We start from the raw sequence: 22284 nt of genomic DNA on the forward strand, positions 1-22284 counted from the left end.
AATCAAGAACAAACCTTCACCTTGGCTCCCAAAGCCCAGTGCAAAATTATACAAAGCACCATTCTAATCTTTTCTCTCTACTCACTCCCACTGATAATGACTAAGGCATTCCTCCTCTTTAGATCTTTTTTGATTTGGCTCCCGATATTCCTTACTGCTTATAATCTTTCCTCATAAAAGCCTACCCAATCATCAATACCAATACTATTAATATAAATAACAATATTAACTACTACTTGTTAAATGCCTGCTCTGTGCTAGAGCATTTCCTAACCACATCAAACATAATCTCAGGACAGTAGGAATTATCTTAATTTTATCTGTAAGTAAACCAAGAACATTCAAGGTCATATAAGAGATACCAGGTAGTCTACTGAGCTCAAAATTTCATGCTCTTCACCTGGATTGTATTTCCCATTTCAAATACTACTTCTTTCATGGAACTTTAAAAAGAAAAACTGGAAGCAATCTCTCCTTAAACTTGAATAGTACCTTGGAGGCATTACAGGAAATAGTCTGGTATCTACCTTTTTAAAAAACACACTTAGCACACACTCTTTGACAAAATACTAGCTTAAGGAGAGGGACTATACCTTGCTTTTAATATGTATCCTCAAAATACAGAAACTTGAATTTAATCTAGCAGAGTTGCTACTGGCACCTTCTGCCAAGTGATTCAGATCCTAGTCATAAAGCAGAGTTCATAATTTGTTATAGCACAGATGACTGACTCATTTGGCAATGAGGAAAATGATAATTTGGCTTCCATTTTAGATCCCATCACTTCTTCCTTAAATTGTTAACAAGTGTGGAAGTGTTCCAAATGTAAACTAGTTTATATATTTAAGATGGGGCTCCCAAATATGAAAAAAAGAAGAGCTGAACATTAAAGCGTTGATAATCCCACAGAGAATGATAGGCCTATTGCCTTATAAATATCACCACAAAAACTTTTAACTGACCTTTTAAATTTTTCTTCAAAGTTCTGGAAACTTATCATTACACAACAATTTAGTTATGCATAAGATTTCAAAATTCAAAAGCAGACTTCATAGAAAATAAGCTGACATCCAAATGTCACACACCACACTAATTCCCAATTTTCTCAATTTAGTAGCTCGATTTTATTGAAGTACTTTTTATTTTAAAAATCATGAAGCTTACATATAATGTACAACCTCTCTTCAATGGGCCAGCTGAGACAATACATAGGGATTTGACACAGCCTCCAGTTTAACGAGCTAGAAGGATTTAAGAAATAATAGAATAAAACTTAAAATGTACTATAGGTTTTGCTTACTGAATGCTCAGAGAACAGCTGGAACATTACATCTCTGGCTGTGCTACATATTCAGTGGCTTTCTTTTAAGTGACTATGGAAACTGAAGTGGGTAAAGTGTATGAAATAACTGTAGGATTCTGATATATCAGAAAGTATATACCATAAATAAAAATTATTTTAAAAGTACCTCATTTTCTACCAAGATACCATATAATATAGCTTCTTACATTTACCTTTAACATGCTTCTTAAATATTCTGCTATTCAAATCTAATATTTTATAATTTTATACTTTTCTGGCCTTTGGGTCAATCAAGCACTCTTTTCCATTTAATATTTAAAAATGTTAACTTCTTCTACAAACTGTCCTATATGGATAATACTCCAAGACCTCCTTAAATGAACAAAAGGAATTATTTCTACTTTTTTTCTCCCCTCTGTTTTATTAAAGCTTCTATTACCATTTATACCAAGAGAAAAAAAATCCACTATCATACTTTGTTTCACTCAGTATCAAAGTATGTTAGTATGACATTTCAGAGGCATTTTTAACCAAATGTTTCCTACTATACTATGTACTGATGCTAATAAAACAAAATTTTTTTCTTTGTGGTTAATTACAATACTTCCTTGTCAATGGCAAAGGAACAGTTACGTTCTCATCAAATATTTTCAGATTACCTTTTACAAAAGACATAAATCCATAGTATCATATATTTCTATGCAGATGGAGAAGCAGCTGATTTTAAAAAATATTTTCACAAAAACATACTATTTATATCTTTGGAGAATACAAAGATATATTTTCCAAAGGTTTAAATAGTATACTTTCGTGAGAAAACTTTAAAATTCACCAACTGTTTGTCTTCTTATGTATAATTTAAATCCTTTAGCAAGAAGCAGAACCTTGAATATGTTTTCTTACCTCAGGAGCAAACATAGTCTCATAGGTAGGATTATATTGAACTTCTTTGACAGCAGGGTCAAGGTGAACTCCAGTTTCTAAATCTTCCTAAAAGAAAACCAAATGAATATTAAAGACTGGATAAGCAATTATTTTATTTCAGATACTACATCAAACTCACACCCGTATTTTTTAACATTAACTTTATGATTATTACCTTAGTACCATATGGTTAATAATTCTAATAATCAAAGATCAATAATATATATAAGTATAATATAACAATCATTTTCTTTTCAAAATACCAAATTTATTAATTAAAAATTTCTAAAGAAGTTAACACTACCGAAAGTCTTAGAGTTTCTAACTCTTCTTTTCTATTAACTCAACAAACCCTGATCCTTTGCTGGTTGCAGTGGCACATGCCTGTAATCCCAGCAGCTTGGGAGGTTGAGACAGGAGGATGGAGAGTTCAAAGCCACCCTCAGCAAAAGCGAGGCACTAATCAATTCAGTAAGACTCTGTCTCTAAATAAAATACAAAATAGGGCTGGGGAAGTGGCTCAGTAGTGGAGTGCCTAAGTTCAATCCCTGGCACTCAAAAACAAACAAACAAACAAACAAACAAACAAAGCTTGATCCTCTAGTTCCAAATTCAAAACAGGCACTTCTTTTTTATTTAGCAAACTTTTTAGATGTGTAAACAGATGGCACTCTCTTAGATATGGCAGAAGAAACAAAAGGAAACAACAGGTTCTCAGTCTTCTAAATCTGAAGTCTTACAATCCATGTCAATGTTTCAACCTTCTTAAATTAATTTCCCAGGTTAATTAACATAATAAAAGTCTCATTTTCACTGCAGAATCACTGGCAGTCTATCTTTTTAACTCTACCACTACACAAGTATACATCTATTCCCAAATTGGCTTCTCCAGCCTGAACCTCTCTCTTGAACCCTACAGCCTTATATATTCAAACCACTGGACCTGGCATCTTTTCTCCCATGCCTGGTATCTAACAGACCTCTCAAATTATGCCTGGTCTCCCGGCCCCCAACAAACCCTCTAGTCTTCTCTAAGTTAATCATGATTACATCATTATAGTTGTTCAGGTGAAAACCTCAAGTTATCTCTGACTATTCTTTCTTCAAACTCTATATTCAATCCATCAGCAAATGTGCCTTCCCTCTATGTCCAGAATGCAACCACTGCTCATCACCTCAATTCAACATAGCATCTCGTATCTGAATCATTATAATAGTTAATTAACTGCTTTCTGCCTTTGCCTATGCACAGCCTCAATCCACATAGGAAATCAAGGCAATTCTTTCCAAATATTAGATTATGTTATTGCTGTACCCACCCCCTGTATCTTCCTCATTCAGAGTAAAAGCCTGATAAAAATCTATAAGGACCATTATAGTTATTCTCAGAAAGAGGTCATGATTTCCCAGGAGAGTTTTACAGGGCATTTTTTTTTTTTTTGTCATCCTCTTTTGTAATGCCTGACCATTCATATATCAAAAACATATTTTTCCTTTAGTTAGAGTATTCAAGCTGTATTGAGAATTTTAAGAAAATTAAACACCTATGAATTATATTTCAGTAATGCCAGCTTATAAAATTGCTATTATAAAATAAGGATCCTTAGTGCAATATGTTGAAAATCCACCCTCCATGATCTGCCCTGCCCCAGCAACTTCTGTCTTCATCTAGCACTAGGACTATGTTCACCTTACCCCAGTCTCACTGGCTCATGTGTTATTCCTGGAATATACCAAAGGACAATCCTGCTTCAGGGGCTCTGCATCTGTTCTCTCTTTTTGAAATATTTTCGCCTAAATATCCACAAGACTTTTCTCTCTTTTTAAATCTCTTGCTCAGTTTTTTTTCCTGCTTTACCCTTACCTTACTTTATTTTTATTCATTTACCATCACCTGATATATGCATGTTTATTATCAATCTTTCTCCACTGAAAATGTAAGGTACACAAGGTAGATTTTATATGCACAAATATACAATCAATCCATAGGACTACTGCAATCATGTTATCATCTTTACTGTTGGCCTCTCACTGATGGTAGAATACACCCGTAAACCCCATACATTGGAAGGGACACTGCAAAGTTTGCAAAATAGGTGGAACTTCATAAAGTTGACAGTGATATAGACAATACCACAAATGAATGTATGGTAGTTAGGCTAGCCAAGGAGTAAAGAAAAACCAATAAGAGAAATAATATCACAGGCACACAGTTATTGTTCCAAAATCTTACCACTCTTAAAACATCTTACAAAAACTCCTTTACCAAAGCAGGATATTTATCTTCAAAGATATAGTCTATCAGCTATTATCCTGAAACTTCTCTCCTGTCTAGTTTTAAAACTCTCCATTTCTTGGCTTTTTCTTATCTTTCTCATGACTTCATTAATTCCCCCCAACATTTTTTTTTTTTTTTTGTCAGCCCTGACTCCACTCCTGGCTTTTGGATGTTCAAATCCAACTACCTACTGAATTTCATTATATATGGATGTGACAGCATGAAACACCACCCTAGAGAACATATCATTCCCCCATTACTCCATCTTCATAAACAAACCAGGCACTGAGTCTTTCTCATTCTACCTGTGAATATTTCTCCAGCAATCCCTTTTCTATCCTCCCTGCCCAAATTCTAGCTACCACTGTCCTGGTTTAGAGCTTCGGCACATCTTGCCTAGTTTATTATAGTACTCCTTATCTGGTTTAATATACCCCCACTTTTAACACATTACACTGATGACTAATTTTTTTTTTTTAAATAGCAAGCACTCTGATGCTTTTTGTGCCAGCAGCATGTTACTGCCTTGTATCACAGGCATTCACTTTGTTATCTGATAATAAATTATCTTATTTTCCCTGATTTCTTCCCATCTTCTGGCCTTAGGAAAACTGCTTTGTTGTCTACAGTCCTAAAGAATGTTGCATTCTTGATAGAACTTGTGATATGTTATTGGTTGCACATAGCAATTACTTACATTTTAAATCCTTACTATCTAGTAGAATGCAGGGCATTCAGCACATGTTCAATAAACACTTGTTAAATTACAGGGAAGAAAGAAAACAAATCCATAGAGAAATTAAGTAGGATAAGAATAACTAAAGATCATTTGGCAATTACATTACAAAAAACCTTTGCTGCAGTGATTTGGCTACTGAGGTGGACCACAGAAAGTCAGCAGCAAGGAGTATTGGTATATGTGAAGATTTAGATAAGAAAAGATTAAGTCTGAGACATAGTCAATCATACTGCTAGAGGAAAGGAGACAGCAGAAAACATACACACACACACACACACACACACAAAAAAAAAAAAAAAAAGGAATGAGGAGATAATGAAAGGTATCCTAGAAGAAGAGATGATAGAATCCAGGACATAGTATGAAGATTAACCTGTGAAAAGAAGGCTCTCTTTGAGATGGTAGGTGATAGATATTTAAAAGTGCTGGGAGATGGTTGGAGTTATAATTGATCATTTAATTTTCTTTGCGCACCTTAATAAAGCAAGTATATACCTTCAGATTCATTTATTCATTCAACAAATATTAACAGTATGCCTAATATGTGTCAGGCACTATTGTAGGCCCATAGAAATGAAAAAAGATATTTGTCTTTGTAGTTTATAGAGTAGACAAACCACAACTCATTTAATAAATAAATGAACTATACATTTTGCAAGAAGAGGGTAAGTACTGATAAAAGAAAACACAGATGTGCTGGTGTCAGAACAGACACATTATTTCACATAATCTTTATAACACTTTTGTGAAGTACTGCCAAGATTAAGTCATTTAGCCCAAGGTACTAAAGAATTAATGATAAAGATAAGAGAGTTTAAAGTAATCACAATAAAGAGACTCCACTAGCAACAAAAGGAAGAAAAATCATTGGCATAGGAACTAGGTATTATCAGACAGGGTTCTTAGTTGCAAGCAACAGAAATCCTTATAGGCTGATTAAATGCTATTGAATCCTTATGCATTTTTCTTAAAATTGCCAGGAGGGACAAAGAATCAGATTTAAGAAGCAGGCAGAAATAAAAGGTGAGTCTGCAGATGGAATCACAATTCAATCAATTATATCACAGAATCAATTCAGTGAAGATGACAGTTTATTATTTTTCAAAATCAATGCTAAGTTGCTACTGCTGCCAGTGGTTGCTGAAACTACTGGTGTGAGAAACTGGAAAATGTTGGCCAACACTGTCACTTAAAATCCTGACCCCTTGTTTCTTTGCAGATTAGTTTCAGACTAGAAAGTTTAGGTGGGTACATCTGTTTGGCTAAGCTCAAGTACAGCTCTGAGCCTGAGTTGAAAGAGAGCTGGACTCTCTATGAGGAGGTGCAAATGCTAGGCCACCTAAAAGATGACAATTACTTATCACCCTAGAATGCACTCCAGAGTCTTCTCTGATTACAGACAGCAACTTGCCTTGAGCCCAATATCAAACTTATTACTATAAAATTAAAAGGTTACATACAAATTGCTTAAACTGCATGAAAACTAAATTAAATGCTTTTCCTTCTTAATACTGAACTCTGAGTGACAAAGTGCTTAAAAAAACAAGAAGTTTAGCCACCTTCAAATCTCCCTGATGGATTATAGAATATAGTTGCTAGAACCACTTTATCATATGGGTTACCAGATCTTTCCAACTAAGAGTATCTAAAATATCCTAAATTTTAATTATATTGACCAGGGTATCACGAGATACCAATTTTTAAATGCAAAGTACAATTTTAAAAAATTACCCTTTATATAAGCAATAATGGCAACTAATAAACAATACAAAATAGATTCCAGTCTGGCTCCTATTAAAATTATAGAACAAATTGAACAACTCTCCAGAAAATGGGCTGTTAATTTTACATTTAATTAGAAGAACTTGAACAATACCACAACCTTGTTTTAATACTCATGAAGAGTTCAACACCAATTAGGCTTGCATTTGGAATTGCTATAGAATTACAAAAGATTTCTATTTAGTTTCAATTATCCACAAAAATTAAAGTGCAGTATAACTGAAGGGCCCTCTATGGGTCTAATAAGTTTAAACAGTTTATCTTTTGTTGACTCAAATTAATTTGAGAATAAAACTAAACAATATTCCTTTTTAGTCTTTTTCACATTTCTTCCTGTGTACAAATAAGGAAACAGACATGAAAACACCATGTACACTGCAAAGTAGATGACAACTATTAATCATTATCATAAAGTATTTCTAAATTTATGGCATAGGTTTATCCCCCCAGAAACTGGAAATGATAAGGCTTCTTTTTTTTTTAAAAGAGATTCTTTTTTAAAAATTTATTCTAATTTGTTATATATAGCAGTCTTTTTTAATATTTATTTTTTTAGTTTTAGGTGAACACAATATCTTTATTTTATTTTGATGTGGTGCTGAGGATCGAACCCAGTGCCTCATGCATGCTAGGTGAGTGCTCTACCTCTGAGTCACAACCCCAGCCCAATGAGTTTCTTAAAACAGGAGTTTAGATGATGAAATAAGAAAACAGAAATCTGGATATCCTTTGAGTTTGGGCCTTAACAGATGTAGAGGAAAAAAGGTGATTCAATTGGGAATTCACAAGTAACAAGAAATATCATCCAAGAAGAAATTAAAATCTGTGCTTCAAACTGAGAGGCATAATTTTCATTTTATTCAAGTTGGCTATGCTAAATGAAGCAGGGAAGCCCCTTGGGGAAAGTAACATAGTGATTGACTGAAATGAGATAAAGCCAGGTTGTTTTTATTTACTTATTATTTTTTTTTAACTTTAAAGCAAGTTAATAAGCAGTTCTGGTAACCCAAAAGGGCTTATCATGTTTCTAAAGTGATGATTTATTTCCTTTGATCATTTTTAGTGCATTTTAATTGTACATAACAGTGGGGCTTCGTTGTTATACATTTGTACCTGCACATAACATAATTTAGTCAATTTCATTCTCCAGGACCTCACCTTTCCCTCCTCTTCTCCCTCCTCTTGATCCCTTTCCTCTACTCTACTGATCTCTCTTTTATTTTCATAACATACCCACTGCCTCTCCCTGCTTCTCTCTCTAGCTTCCACAAGAGAGAAAACATACTACCCTTGACTTTCTGAGTCTGGCTTATTTCATAGAACATAATGTTCTTAAATTTGATCCATTTTCCTGCAAATGACATAATTTTGTACTTCTTTATGGCTAAGTAAAACTCCACTGTGTTTATATACCATGTTTTCTTTATCCATTCATCTGCTGACAGACACCGAGGCTGGTCATCATTTGATTACTGTGAGTTGTGTTGTTATAAACATGGGTATGTATGTATCACTATAGTGTGCTGATTTTCATTCTTTCAGATAAATACCAAGGAGTGGTACAGCTGATGGTCATATGGTGGTTCTATTTCTAGTTAAGGTGATGACTATTAATGTACAAAATCTGACATATCATTCACCATCATCTTGTGTAAGATGTTTGTTATGTATGTGTACAAAAATATGCACATGTGTGTAAGCGTGCGTGCGCATGTGCGTGCTTACACACACACACCAGACAAAAATAACTAAAACAGGGGTGAGAGAATTTCATTCTTGGATTTTAAGAAAGTGAAGGTATAGATTAATTCAGACACAGGGTAATTTATAGGAGTAATTACTCAACAGAAACTGAATTCATAATTTATAAATGATGACAAGGAAAGAACAGGAAAAAAAATCCAAAAGAATGGATGTCTACCATACTGTACTTTCTGCCTTTCTTCTTTTCTGCTAAATGTACATAAAACTTTTAAAAAAAGTTATTGCTATAGTTGTGTTTCACAAGTTTTATTGAATATTGTTTTCTTATTGTTCAGTTCAAAATATTTTGTTATGCTTTTTCTTCCTTTGGCCTATGAGGGGCTTTGGTAACTTTTGGTAAGTGCAATTTCACAAATTTCAAATATGAGAATTTTAGAATTACTGTTTTGTGACTAGTTTCTAGTATAAATTCACTGTGGTCAGAGAATGTCATCATATGTGATTTAAAATTTACTGAGACTCATTTATAGACTGATAAACAAATCTAGCCCACAGTCTGTTTTCATGCTAACAAGCTAAGAATGGCACTTACATTCTTAAAGCATTGCTCAAAAAAAGACAAAGAAAGAAGGAAGTGACAAAATTATATGTGGTCAATACAATTTAAAATATTTATTATCTGGTCTTTTACCCAAATTCACCAATCCCTGGTCTTGTATATGGTCAGTTCTTTAAAAATGTTTCATTGGTGCTAGAAAAACAATACTCCATATTAAGTACGGTTATGTGAAACCGTTTACTAATATAGATACAGATGAAAACAATACTCTAAATTAAGTACGGTTATGTGAAACAGTTTACTAATACAGATTAGTAAACTGTATCTTTAGATATTATTGTTCAAATTTCCTGTCATTATTGATACTTTCTGCTTGTTCTATCAATGATTAAGAGGTGTATTAAAAACTCCCACTGTGATTTATACATCTGTCAATTTCTCCTAGTAGTTCTGTCAATTTTTGCCTAAATATTTTAAGCTTACATTGTTATATACCTTTGTTAATTAAAACTTTTATTATGAAATAACCCTTTTTTGTCTCTATTAATATTTTCTTAAAGTCTATTTTATTGATCTTAATACAACCAGTAACAACTTTCTTTTGGTTAGAATTTGGTATATCATTTTTCTATCTTTTTGTTTTTTATCTTTCTGGACAAATAAAGAAGGAAAGAAAGAAAAAAATAATGCCATGTTTACAAGTGGTACAATTTTGTAAGCAGTAACACTGAAAGTTAAATACTTGGAAAAAATAATGTTATTATTAACATCAAGCATAGAAATAATAGGCCCTTAGAAACACTTGCAACAAAACCATGTAAAATCTTGATGGATAAGACTATAAAGTTTGAAGAAATTAAAAAAATCAAAGACTTAAATTAATGAATAGATTCCAAAAATGATCTATGACTCAATGTAATCTCAAACAAAATCCCACCTGGGTGTTAGCAGAACTTTACAGGTTAATTCCAAACAGTATGTAGAATTTTGAGGGCCAAGAAGGGCCAAAACATTTTTAAAAATCAACAACAGAAAGGTGGTGGGGGGAGGAAATTATCCTATCATATATCAAGTCATAGATTTAAGAATATTCATACCAGGCTGGGGTGTAGCTCAACGGTACAGTGCTTATCTAGTATACACTATCCTCAGTAACAGACACACACACACACACACACACTCCAATAAAAAATAAAAGGGGGAGGGGAAAGGAATGAAGGAATGTTTGCACTATATACAAAAATTAATTTTATGTGGATGAATTAATTATATGTGAGAAGCAAACATGTAGCATTTTCAAAAGAAAGAATATTTTCATGACTTTCGGTTAAGGATTTCTCAAAAGAGAAACAGAACCACAATCCATAAGGGAATAATTTAATAAAACCAAATAAACAATTTTGTTTAATGAAAGACAGAGAGCGAGAAAGAGAGAGAGAGAGAGACACTGAGAGAAGACAAGTTACAAACTGAAAAAGTTTTTTTCAACAAACTGACAAAGGATAATATCCCTAACAAATCAAAATGACAACCCAAGAGTCATTTTTGCAGAGGAAAAGGAAAAAAAATCAAGTCACTAACACAAAAATGAAAAGATGCTCAATATCATTAGTGTTCAGGAAAAGATAGATTAAAACCACTGCATAATTTATTTCCTGCCAAAATACTTGCTATTAGTCACAACACAATTTGTTAGTTACAGATGAAATTATCTGCATGCTTCATATCTCCTTCCCTCCTTCCTTGGTAATTTTCCAATCTTTTGCAATCATTACTTTTACTGTAATGACTGGACAAATAAGACTCCAATCTCCCTTCAGCCACAAACCCCTACCCACCACCACTTCATATAAGGAAGCGTTGGTGTTGGTTCTCAAACCAGCAATAAGAACACTACTAATCTCTCATCATGCAGCCCAAATTGCTGGGGAGACTAGCCCCAGCTCTGCTTCTAATGGTATTTTACGTAACCTTTCCTTCTGGATTTCCTTTTTTATTGAACTAACTCCTTAGTGAACTAAGTAAGCTCTAAAGACCCTCTTCAATCTTGCCACTGTCTACCCAGCTCTAAAACTCAGATTCTTAATGTACATATTTTACTAAGACCTTTCTTCTTCCATTTTCCTATCAAATATATTTCCTTTAGTGCACTAGGCATTGGAAACATAAAGGAATGGACACAAGAATCTCTGGGATCAAGAGCCTCACAGACCAGAAAAGAGTAAAAAGTTAAATCCAGCCATGTAGCAAGTGCTACAGCTGAGATAAGGGACTCTGGGAGACACAAGAGGAAACAAGTGCACTGAGGCTGAGGAGCAGCAGAGTTTGGGGTGTGGAAGTGGCAAGAGGCAAGGGATTTTCAGGCAGAGACTAATGTGGGCAAAATCTTGAGAGGAAAAAAGAAAATTGGACTTATGGAACTTTTTTTATAAAGATTTCAGCATGGGATAACAGCAGGCTTCACATGCTACATAAAGAACTTACAAATTATCTAATAGGCAACATAGTGTCTTTGGGCAGGGAAGTGATATGATGAAACTAGAATTTAGAAAGAATGTTCTAGAGACATCATGGAAGAAAGAATGGAGTTGTGGTATGGAATACTGGGAGATAAAAAAGGAGAAAGTACAAAGATCAGTTAAAAGGCTATAGTTGTCTGTAGAATGGTAGGTTGTGGAGTCATTAATCAAAATGAGAAAAAGAGAAGTGAATTTTGAAGGGAAAACACTGAATTGGAGGTATCCAATCATTCTGGAAGACATACTTATTAGATCTTGAGCTAGGAAGGAGTTTAGAATTGGAAATATGAATAGCTGACATATATTCAGTGTTTATTGTGTGCCTAGTCCTGTTAAATTTGCTTTACAAGCATTAGGTTAATTCTTGTAACTCCATGAGATGGAAGCTAATGTTAAATCTACTTTAAAAATGAGGAAAATTGGCACAGAACCCTTCAGTAACTCATCCAAGGTCACCAAGTGGTAAGTACTGGAGGCAGGATTTGAATCCTTTGATTCTTGACACAAACCTGTGCGAATCACTCCACAGTGGTCATCTGAGAGCTATCAGAAGCAGAGAGGGTGAAGGTACAGGAGAATATGTTTAGTGTAAAGAGGACTAAGGAAGGCAGAACAAGGCACCAGAAAGCTAAGGATAGACAAGTGGACATCAAAGGGAGACAGCATTTTGAGAAAGAGGAAATATGTAATATTGTCACTTGATGAAGATTCAAGTCAGATGGCAGAACCTGACAACTGAAAGGCCTGGGACATCATTCTGGGAGGTTAGTTTTCCAAGAGGCTAAGGCTAGACTGCTTTGGGTTAGGGAGAATGGAAACAGGTGAAGAGAGCTCCAAAAGACCTGCCTGTGAAAGGAATAAAGATTAGGAGGGTCCTGGAAGGTTTTAAGTTGGGGCAGTTTTGTTAAAAAGACAGAATTCCAAGCATTCTTTCATGTCCATTAGCAAAAAGTAAAATTCATAAATAGCTCATTAAAAACCTATGAAAAACTTCTTAAGTCATAACAGTGGATTTGGGGACATCTTACAAAGGAATTTTTGAACAGGCTCCTCGCCACACATTGAGCTTCTAATCAGCCACTTGGAGTTCTACTCTCAACAAGTGGATACTCTCACCTAGCTAGAGACATATCAACTTCTCCTCACTTCCTGAAACTAAGCTCTCCACTTTCTCAGGTTTGCCAGTTACCTATGCCTAGAAACTCTTTGCTTCCATGGGCTAGCTTTTTGTTCTTGGAAGCACCCTTTTCAGGGTGGAGGTCCCTGATCAACCTACCAAAATTATACTCCTATCAAAATTATTCTCCATTATAGGGCTGGGGTTGTAGCTCAGTGGTAGAGCACTTGCCCAGGATGTGTGAGGCACTGGGTTTGATTCTCAGAACCACATATAAATAAATAAAATAAAGATCCATTGACAACTAGAAAAAATATTTTAAAAAATTATTCTCCATTATGGTACCTTATTTTGTCCTTGATAGTACTCCATTCAACCTCTAACTACTTTATTTGATCACATTTAATTGGCTGCCTCTAACACTAGAATGTAAGATGCCTCCGGCCTCTGTGGCTTCAGTTCTTAGAACAGTTCCTGGTGAAAAATAGGTGCTTGGTAAATGTTTGTTAAATGAACTATCTGACCCAATTTCTTCCTTTATCACCTTCCTCCATTAGATCATGCATTATTTTTAAACCCAATAGCTTTCCTCAATGTATTAACAAATACAGTCACAATAACTAACATTTATTGCACTCCCACTAGATAGCTGGCTCTGTGCTATAAGCTTTATTTGTACAATTTCAATTATTCTTCTCAATAGTTCTCTCATATAGATAAGTGCTTTAAAAATGATCCCAGTTGTACAGGTGAGGAAACAGGAGGTTGCATAACTTGCCCAAGTTCACACAGGTGGTGAAGCCCGGGTTTAAAACCTAGTTCTTCAAAACCAAAACAAAGTCAGGCCACTGCTCATTTCGAGTGAAGGCACATACCTAAGTTTGTGATGTCTTGATCTAGTTTTATTTATGCTATGGGATTACACCTGCCCTATTTAAGTCATATCCCAAGCTCAAATTTTACCCACTTTCCCCACTTGCTTTCTGAAGGTGAGAAGCCAGGGCAGCGAGTAATGGAGAACTGTCCCCAACTTCCAGTTCACAGCTTCTCCGGAGGAAGATGCAGGAGGGATCGAGAGATCTACGCGTTAGCAACTATCTCTCCGCACTGAGAGGTAACTCAGGACTTAACAGGGGAGCGGGGATTTGGGAGCAGAAGCCAGTTCTGGGACCGCATCAGTGGCCAAAACACTTACCTTAACTGCCACCTCCGGAGCCGAGTCCACCGCCACTGTCAGAGAAGGCTTGGCCGAAGGCGACTTAGTCAAGTGCATGAGAGAGTCGGCGGCTGGCAGCGGACACCTACTGCCCTCACTGTCCGAGTCCGATTCGGACCCTGAACCCGAACCATAAGAAGCGGCCAGAGCTGCAATCGCAGCCGACATCGCGGCAACAGATCCTCTGCACAGACCAGGCCCGGACGGAAGAAGAAGCGGCTCCCAGGTCCTGACAGATTATCACCGAACACATTATTTACCTCGTTTACTAGGAAATAATCCATAACATTTTGAAACAATAAATTAATCATTACAAAAACTAAAATCGGACCGGTAATTTTGAAACATATAGGAATGGAGAGATGATCATAATAGTTCACAACTTTCAGGACCTATTTGGTTAGATAGAGACTAGGAGTTCTGAAATACCTTGAGGCCGCGAGGTCCTGCACTCCCGGCTTGCAGTGCGGCGGGAAGTACGAAGAGGCACAATGGGAAGTGTAGTTTGGATCGAGGGGGCGGTGCGGTGCAGGAAAGCCTCCCTTAGACCCCGCCCCTGAGTGGATGGTTCATTCAATTGGCTATCATCTTCCCTCATTCCCTGGCCAAGCACGGTTCTCTCCGTCCCCCTCCCCCAAACTAAGGATTGGGTAATACCACAGAGCCTCAGGAAAGGGGGAAGAGCGATCTTCGCCCCCTATGATGGGTGAGTGGGCGGAGGCTGAGTTTCCCACCACCGTTGTACCTGGGCACTGGGGGCTGAGGGAGAAAGTGAGATTCTTAGGTTCTAAAACCTATGGGTGTCCAGTAGTACCTCCCGGGGGAAAGGATGGGAGATTAGATAGAGTGAGTGCTGCGGTTCCCCCTGCTTCTAGAGCGGATTCTGGCGCCCGGTTGTGGAGCGTCGCGCGCGGGGAGGGGGCGGGTGGGGGGCAGCGGCGGCTCGCGGTGTTGTTCGCTCGCGCATCGAACACATCGTGGGTCCGGCGACCGGCAGGCGCCCTAGGCGGCATTCCTGGTGGCCCGGCGCTTCAGCCGCTACTCGAAGCGGGTTCCGCCCCGGAGCCCGACGCTCTTGTGGGCTGCAGGTGGAGTCCCCGAGCTGAGCGGGACCGGCGGCCGCCGCCGAAGCATGAAGAAGGGGTAAGGCTAGAGCCCCCCACGATTTCACGGTGAGCGCGAGTCTCTCAGGAATTTTTTTTGTCGGGGGAGGGGATCCTGGGAAAGGAACTCTTCCTACCGACCCGAGGTGTGTATGGATCTCCGGTCCGCAAAGGTTGCGGGGATGGATGGGCGCGCCTCCCCCGCGATGGCCCCCACCCCCATTCCGGGTTTCCCGAGCTCCCGCAGCCCACCAGCCACCCGGGCTGGGTGCCGAGGAAGCCGGCGGCGGGTGCGTCTGGATCTTGGTTGCACCGACTGGCTGGAGGCAGTTCTGGGCGGAGAGACTGCGGATCTCACCTGAGGTGCCGTGGTCTGGGATCCCCTGCCCACCGGCACCCACGAGCCGCCCCGAGCCTCCTCGCCCTAGGAGAGGCTGCAGCCCGGGATAACGGAGAAACCCCGGCTCGCTGTACGTGCCCCAGGCTCTGTAAAGCAAGCTCATGCCTTAGCGTGTTTGCGCTGTGGATCTGTCTAAAAACAGAATGGTAAAGCGAGTGCGGGCATCCTTTTTTCGTTTGAAGAGGCTAAGCGGTGCGGTCTCTTCTGATGCCTGTTAATGGAGAGGTGCCTCGGGCAGAGTTAGGGAGCCGCTCACTGAGCTCTGATGTCGACAGGACTCGCCCATTGTGCCACCCAGATAATTATTCAACTATGCAGCATCCATTGCACCTTTCCCATTTTTCTTTTCCCCTTGCTACAGCATGCCCCCTAGCTTCGGTACTCTGACACCTCTTGCACTTAACCGATGATGAACTAGAATGATGATGAAAAGAAAGCATATTCGACCTGAACATTCACGACCTGTCCTGTAACCGATTAATTAATTAATTCCCAACTGAAGTAGGTACTTTGATACGACTAATTCTAATACTATCCCTTTTTATATAAGGTCTGCCTTGGATTCTATTTTTTTTTTAAATTGAGGGGGGGGTAGTGTTAGATTTACATGTTACCCGAGTCTTATTTTTTAGTTCAGTAATTGATTGTAATCGATTTATTGGCTATTCAACTGGTCTAATGCTCTTCAATTTGTATAATAGATAACTTTCATTTTGATAATTGTTAATATCATTGTATAATTACCAATGCAATCTAAGTTTAAACTCTCAGGAATAGTTTGCCTTTTAAGATCTAAGTTTCTGTTAGAAAAAGTACTTATTTATAGTGAATATTTGAATAAAGAACTTGATATAAAATCTCCCAAGTTTGAATAGGAAAAGTTTTGTATTTATTTTTTAGCAACAGAATATTTTATAAGCATAGGCTTACGTTGAATAAAAGGAAGGATTTAACATTTAAGGTGGGGTCTTAATAGATCATTCTTTAGTTTATCTGAGTTTTATTTTTATTCACTTCTTTTCTTTGCAATATCATGTATTACTTGTTATGGATTTTTTTCTAATTTTTCTAACTTCTATCTACAAGAATGAGTAGACGTCAGTTTTGCACGACCTACCTGAAAAAAGAAGTATTATTTTGAAAGCATAAGAAACAATTGTTGGTTATAATGTTGCAGATTACCATTTGAGTCTCATGCTTTAAAAATAAATGTTTTACTACCAAAAATGTTTTCTTTTTGTAATCTACCTTTTTCATCTTTCCTTGTTTTAAGCTTGTTGCTTTAACCCTTTTCATGAAAAAGGAATTGCACATAGACATTGCAGATACAGTTTTAAGGTACAGTAATTGTTAAATGGAACTTGGAAGAGGCGCACACAAAAGTTGATGATGTAGAATCAGTTGTTTGGTTACGAGATGACCTTGCAATTTACAAAATGGACACTGTTTTGCCTTGGTTTCCTTAAATGTAAATGGAGATAATACTTATTCCACTAGGTAGTGTATATAAATTCTGTAAAGATGTTTTTATGGTGGTTTAAAGAAAATGTGAATGTTTTAATTAGTGATAATGACCATTTCAGTGTAAAATACCATCAAAAATGTTTTTAGGATTTCCCTGGCACTTTAGATTGGCTGATTTACATTGATTTTTGCTTTGGAGAAATATGGTTCTAAATTGAAGAATTTCTTTTTTTTTTTTATTGGTTGTTCAAAACATTACAAAGCTCTTGACATACAACAGTTACTAATAGGGCATTATGTAAAAATGTGGATGTGTAACCAATGTGATTCTGCAATCTGTATTTGGGGTAAAAATGGGAGTTCATAACCCACTTGAATCTAATGTATGAAATATGATATGTCAAGAGCTTTGTAAATTGAAGAATTTCTTATCAAGCGTTTTTAACTCTAGAATTACTAGTTACTATAGCTAATACATGTGTACAGTTATAGTATAGGTATAAATAGTTAATACTGTTGAAAACATTATGTGACTTGGTAGAAAATTCAGTCAAGTTTGTGAAAATAAAATATCCAGAAAATGTTAAGGCTTTTTCATTAAAATTTTTTCATGAATCAGCTTGGGGATATATAGCTCAGTGATAGAGTGCTTACCTAGCATTCATGAGGCCTTGAATTCAATCCGCAGCATGCAAAGAAACAAAAAATCTCAAGTGGCACAATCCAAAATATATTATTGTGATCACTTGTAAGGTATGGAGCTACTTTGTTTACTTTTCAGGTTGGTACATATCCATATATTCACAAATAATGTAAGAATATTGTATAATACTGAAAGTATACATTTTGCTTAATTTTAGAAATAATTTAAGATGTCTTTTCCAAGTATTTGATTTTCATTATTGTAGTAGATAGTAGCTTTTGATTTCCTTATTGGAGAGTCAATTCAGTCAACTTTCACAGCAAAACTACTTCTGAAAGATTATATTACTAGAACTTTTGCTGAAACAATGTTTTCGGTTTCTTTGTGGTAAGACTTTTTTAAAGTGTCTTTAAAATTACAGTTACAGGCTGGGTGCAGTGGCACATGCCTGTAATCCCAGCAACTGAGAAGGCTGAGGCAGGATGATTGCAAATATAAAGCCAGCTTGGGCAATTTAGTGAGGCCCTGCCATAAACAGACAAACAAATAAATAAATAGGGGTGAGGGGTGTGGCTCAGTGCTTAAGCATCTTTAGGTTCAATCCCTGGTACCAAATAAATAGATAAACAAGTAAATTACTGTTACATATGTTTTTTAAACAATTAATTTGATTACAATTTATATATTTTTTAAAATGATGAGCAAAAATTTAGTAGTCATCACTTGGGTAAATACAGTTAACTAGTGGTTTTTCTTAAAAGAGCTAATCTGAAGCTTATTGTCATAAATGTGTGGCAGCATAGTGTTTAGCAGATAGCAAGGATTCAGTTTTCTTTGTTGAACAAATAAAATGAATGAGTGAGAAATAGCCACTGAATTAATATACTAAGTGAAAATTGTTAAAAAAGATTTATCAAACCTTTTAATTAATGCAACAGTTTTATCTTGAAAAGTGAAAATAGTTTTTGGAGGTTCTTTGAGAACTTTTACTTTTTAAAAAAAATTGTATTATTTTATCTCTTTTTATAATCCTTTTACCACAGCTTTTTAGACTAGTACTAGATACTGAGTAATGTATATGTTAGCTACTTAAATGAAATATTAACAATTTTCTTCTTATCTCTTATAATTCATTTAATTAAAATGTATATTAACTTTTTGTTACTGAATGATATAAAAATGTTTTTCATTCTGACTTAAGTTTTCTGGTGAAATGTTAATAAAAAAGATGGATGTAAATTAAATCTTGTGCAAAATGTCTTGAGTACATAATTTTAAAAATAAATGATCCCAGAGTTAGAACTTTTTATAAAATTAAGAATCTTGTGTTTTTAGTTTATTATATTCAGCTTAGAATTTTGACACTTTGTGTGAGTTGGTAGTCCTAACTTAGAATAGGACTTATTATATCCTTAAAATATAAATATAAAGTGGTTTAGAATCTGGAATTTATTTTTTCAGACACAATATGCTTGGTAGTTAGATTCACAGAGAGCCCACTAAAATATTTTTAGCCTGTAATATACCTGAATTATAGGACATGCCATTATTACTAGACAATTATAAACTTATAATAAATACTATAAAATATTTATAATACCATGACAGTTTTATCTTGGTATGTATAACAACATTAGGAACTTAGTCTCCTTCACCCACTGGATGTGAAGAGGAGGATATCCTTCCATTCACTGAGTAGTCTAGCTTTATATCATCTAGGGCAGGAAATTGGGGTGTGATAGAAATTGGAAGGAGGTAGGGTCTTCTACATGACTTTACCTCTCAGAGTTTTTTGGTTTTGTCAATTGTAAAATCAGAAAGTTGAAGTAGATGACTTCAGAATCCCTTTTAGCTACAATTAAAATTCTAAGGCACTTGAAAGATCTGGATAACTTCTTTTTTTTTTTTTTCGGGGGCGGGGGCAGGGAGTTCCCTTTTTAATATCACTACTTACATACTTCCTGTCAGGGAATCTATTCTGGATCTACTTCTGAAAAAAGATTATAGTTCTAATTTTTTTCACACTGCAATTCTCATATGCAAGACTTTTTAGTTTATTGTTGTTATGTTTGCTTTTTTATTTTGTTTATTTTAATTAAAAAACTTCTAGCACAACCAAGAAATGGAATGTTGTGGGGTTTTGACATAGGTGTGGTAGAGTTGGAGACAGAGTGACAAAAAAGAGTTTATCGACTCCTCAAAGAAGGAGACAGTTTGAGTTGTTTTGGTTTGGTTGATTGTTTAGCTTTGCTTTATTTTATTTTTGTTTTCTTCATGCCTATTCTTTAAGCTAAATGGATTTTGAGTAAACAGAATTAGTACAGAATACCAAACAAATAGTTCTTTTGGACAGCTGGTAGGAAAGATCAGGGTGCTGTGAGAGAAGGGGTCATGAAACAGCTGTTTGTCGTGTACATTATTTTGTAGAATTTTAAACAATTTCTTATTTGAAGATTAATGATATTCACTGCTAACATGTAGCATCATCTCCTAAGAGGAAAGGAAGTAATATTGCATGCAAGTCACTTTATAGGTACTATTAAATTTATTGTATTTAATTGATATCATAGATCTATAAAGATTTTATGGAATTGAGGGAAACTGAATTGAACAGGTTTTTGTTCTGCCCAGAAGTATTTCAAGTTCTCTTGGGAACTACTTTCTCCTTTCCTCAATAAGTTACTGTTGGAAAATTCATTTTAATGACTAGATGATGACAATTATACCTACCTGCTACCCTCCCCTCATTTGCAATTGATTAATCTAGTGTCATGCTAAACCAGTTATTCATTTAGCACATAATTATTGAGAGCCAACTGGGTGTCAAAAGGGTAGGTCTTTAGTCTCTTAGAGTTAACAGTGCAATAAAAGACACATAGTGAATAAATACACACATTCACAATTAGAAATTGATGAATGCTATAAATAAAAAGAAGGAAACTAATTTACATTGAGAATCAGGGAAGGCTTTTTGGAAGCAGATTAGTGAAAACTAGGTGGAGAGGGAAGAAGCTATAAAGAAAATGTGAGACAATTTTATGGTGGGGAAGAGCTTGGTAGTTCAAAAAACTAAAAAACAAAAAAAGGAAAAAGAAGTCTAGAATAGATGAAGCTTAGTAAGAGGATTTTAATTTAATAGAAGCTAGCAGAGGTAATCAGGAGCCAGAATACACAGGGCCTACATAAAGTCTGGTTCTAAAGGGGTTATGGATTTTTATTATAAGTCTGTTCAAGAAGCACTAGAACAGAGACCCTGCCCCTAATAGAAGAAAAAATAGGCCCAAATCTTCACCATATTGGCCTAGGATCTGACTTCCTTAACAAGACTCCTAAAGTGCAAGAAGTAAAAGTCAAGAATTAATAAATGAGATGGATTCAAATTAAAAAGCTTCTTCTCAGCAAAGGAAACAATAAAGTAAGGAGAGAAAGCCTATAGATGGGGAGAAAATCTTTACCACATGCGTCTCCGATAAAGCATTAATCTATAGGATATGTAAATAACTCAAAAAACAATACCAAAAAAAACCCCCAATAACCCAATCAATAAATGCGCTAAGGAACTGCACAGATACTTCACAGAAGGAGAAATACAGTTGATCAACAAATATATGAAAAAGTGTTTAACATCTCTAACAATTAGAGAAATGCAAACCAAGATTTGCATTTCTAAGATTTCATCTTACTCCTGTCAGAATGGCCGTCATCATGAATACAGGACAGGCAATAATAAATGTTGGCGAGGATGTGGTGAAAAAAGCACACTCATACATTGCTGGTGGGACTACAAATTGGTGCAACCACTATGGAAAGCAGTATGGAGATTCCTCAGAAAATTGGGAATGGATCCACCATTTGTACCCAGCTATCCCAGTACTCAGTTTATATCCAAAGGACTTAAAATCAGCATACTACAGTGGCACAGCCACATTAATGTTTATAGCAGCTCAATTCATAATAGCTAAACTATAAAACCAACCTAGATGCCCTTCAACAGATGAATGGAAAAAGAAAGTGTGGTACATATACTCAATGGAATATCACTCAGCTTTAAAGAAGAGTGAAATTATAGCATTTGCCAGTAAATGGTTGGAGTTGGAGAATATCATGCTAAGCGAAATAAGCCAATCCCACAAAACCAAAGGCCAGATGATACTAATTCATGATAGAGTGGGGTGGGGGTGGGGGACTAGCGTTACCTTAGGGTAGGTAGAGGGAAGTGATGGGAGGGAAGGGGAAGGGATGTGGGGATAGGGAAGATAGTACAGTGAAACAGACATTATTATTGAATGTATGTATGTGACTATATGACTAATATGATTTGGCAACATGTACACTCAGAAAAATGAGAAATTATATCCCATCTATGTATGATAGATACATCAAAGTGCATAAATGTGTTCTACTGTCATGTATAACTAAAAATTTTTTTTTTTTTAAAAAGAAGAAGCCAATGAAGACTTTAAATAAGGTTAATCATTGGATCATACCTATACGGTTTATAAAGAGCACTCTGGCTTGGGAGGGTGGGTGTTA

The 22284-nt window shown here is 36.0% G+C and overlaps 2 protein-coding genes across 7 annotated transcripts in view; one reads left to right on the plus strand and one right to left on the minus strand.

The window, feature by feature from the left end:
* Cdc40 (cell division cycle 40) overlaps positions 1-14668 on the minus strand; it is a 47090-nt gene extending 32422 nt beyond the window's left edge. Inside the window, exons 1-3 of one of the 2 annotated variants that reach the window (XM_013360718.4) lie at positions 14571-14668; positions 14121-14370; positions 2207-2293 (exon numbers count right to left, since the gene is read on the minus strand). In XM_013360718.4, coding sequence (XP_013216172.1) covers positions 2207-2293; positions 14121-14309 — 276 coding nt within the window. In that variant the 5' untranslated portion in view covers positions 14310-14370; positions 14571-14668. Of the gene's footprint in view, positions 1-2206; positions 2294-14120; positions 14371-14570 lie in introns of those variants that run through there. The other variant, XM_040283205.2, reaches the window with a different exon arrangement.
* Positions 14669-14707: 39 nt separating this feature from the next.
* Wasf1 (WASP family member 1) overlaps positions 14708-22284 on the plus strand; it is a 59893-nt gene continuing 52316 nt past the window's right edge. For 2 of the 5 annotated variants that reach the window (XM_005330162.4, XM_021729730.3), the window contains exon 1: positions 15179-15313. The gene's annotated coding sequence lies outside the window, so the exon portion shown is untranslated. Of the gene's footprint in view, positions 14848-15178; positions 15314-16005; positions 16146-22284 lie in introns of those variants that run through there. The other 3 variants (XM_078019506.1, XM_040283206.2, XM_021729729.3) reach the window with 3 other exon arrangements.

The sequence above is a fragment of the Ictidomys tridecemlineatus genome, chromosome 8, assembly GCF_052094955.1.
Source record: "Ictidomys tridecemlineatus isolate mIctTri1 chromosome 8, mIctTri1.hap1, whole genome shotgun sequence".
In the NCBI taxonomy this organism is placed as follows: Eukaryota; Metazoa; Chordata; class Mammalia; order Rodentia; family Sciuridae; genus Ictidomys; species Ictidomys tridecemlineatus.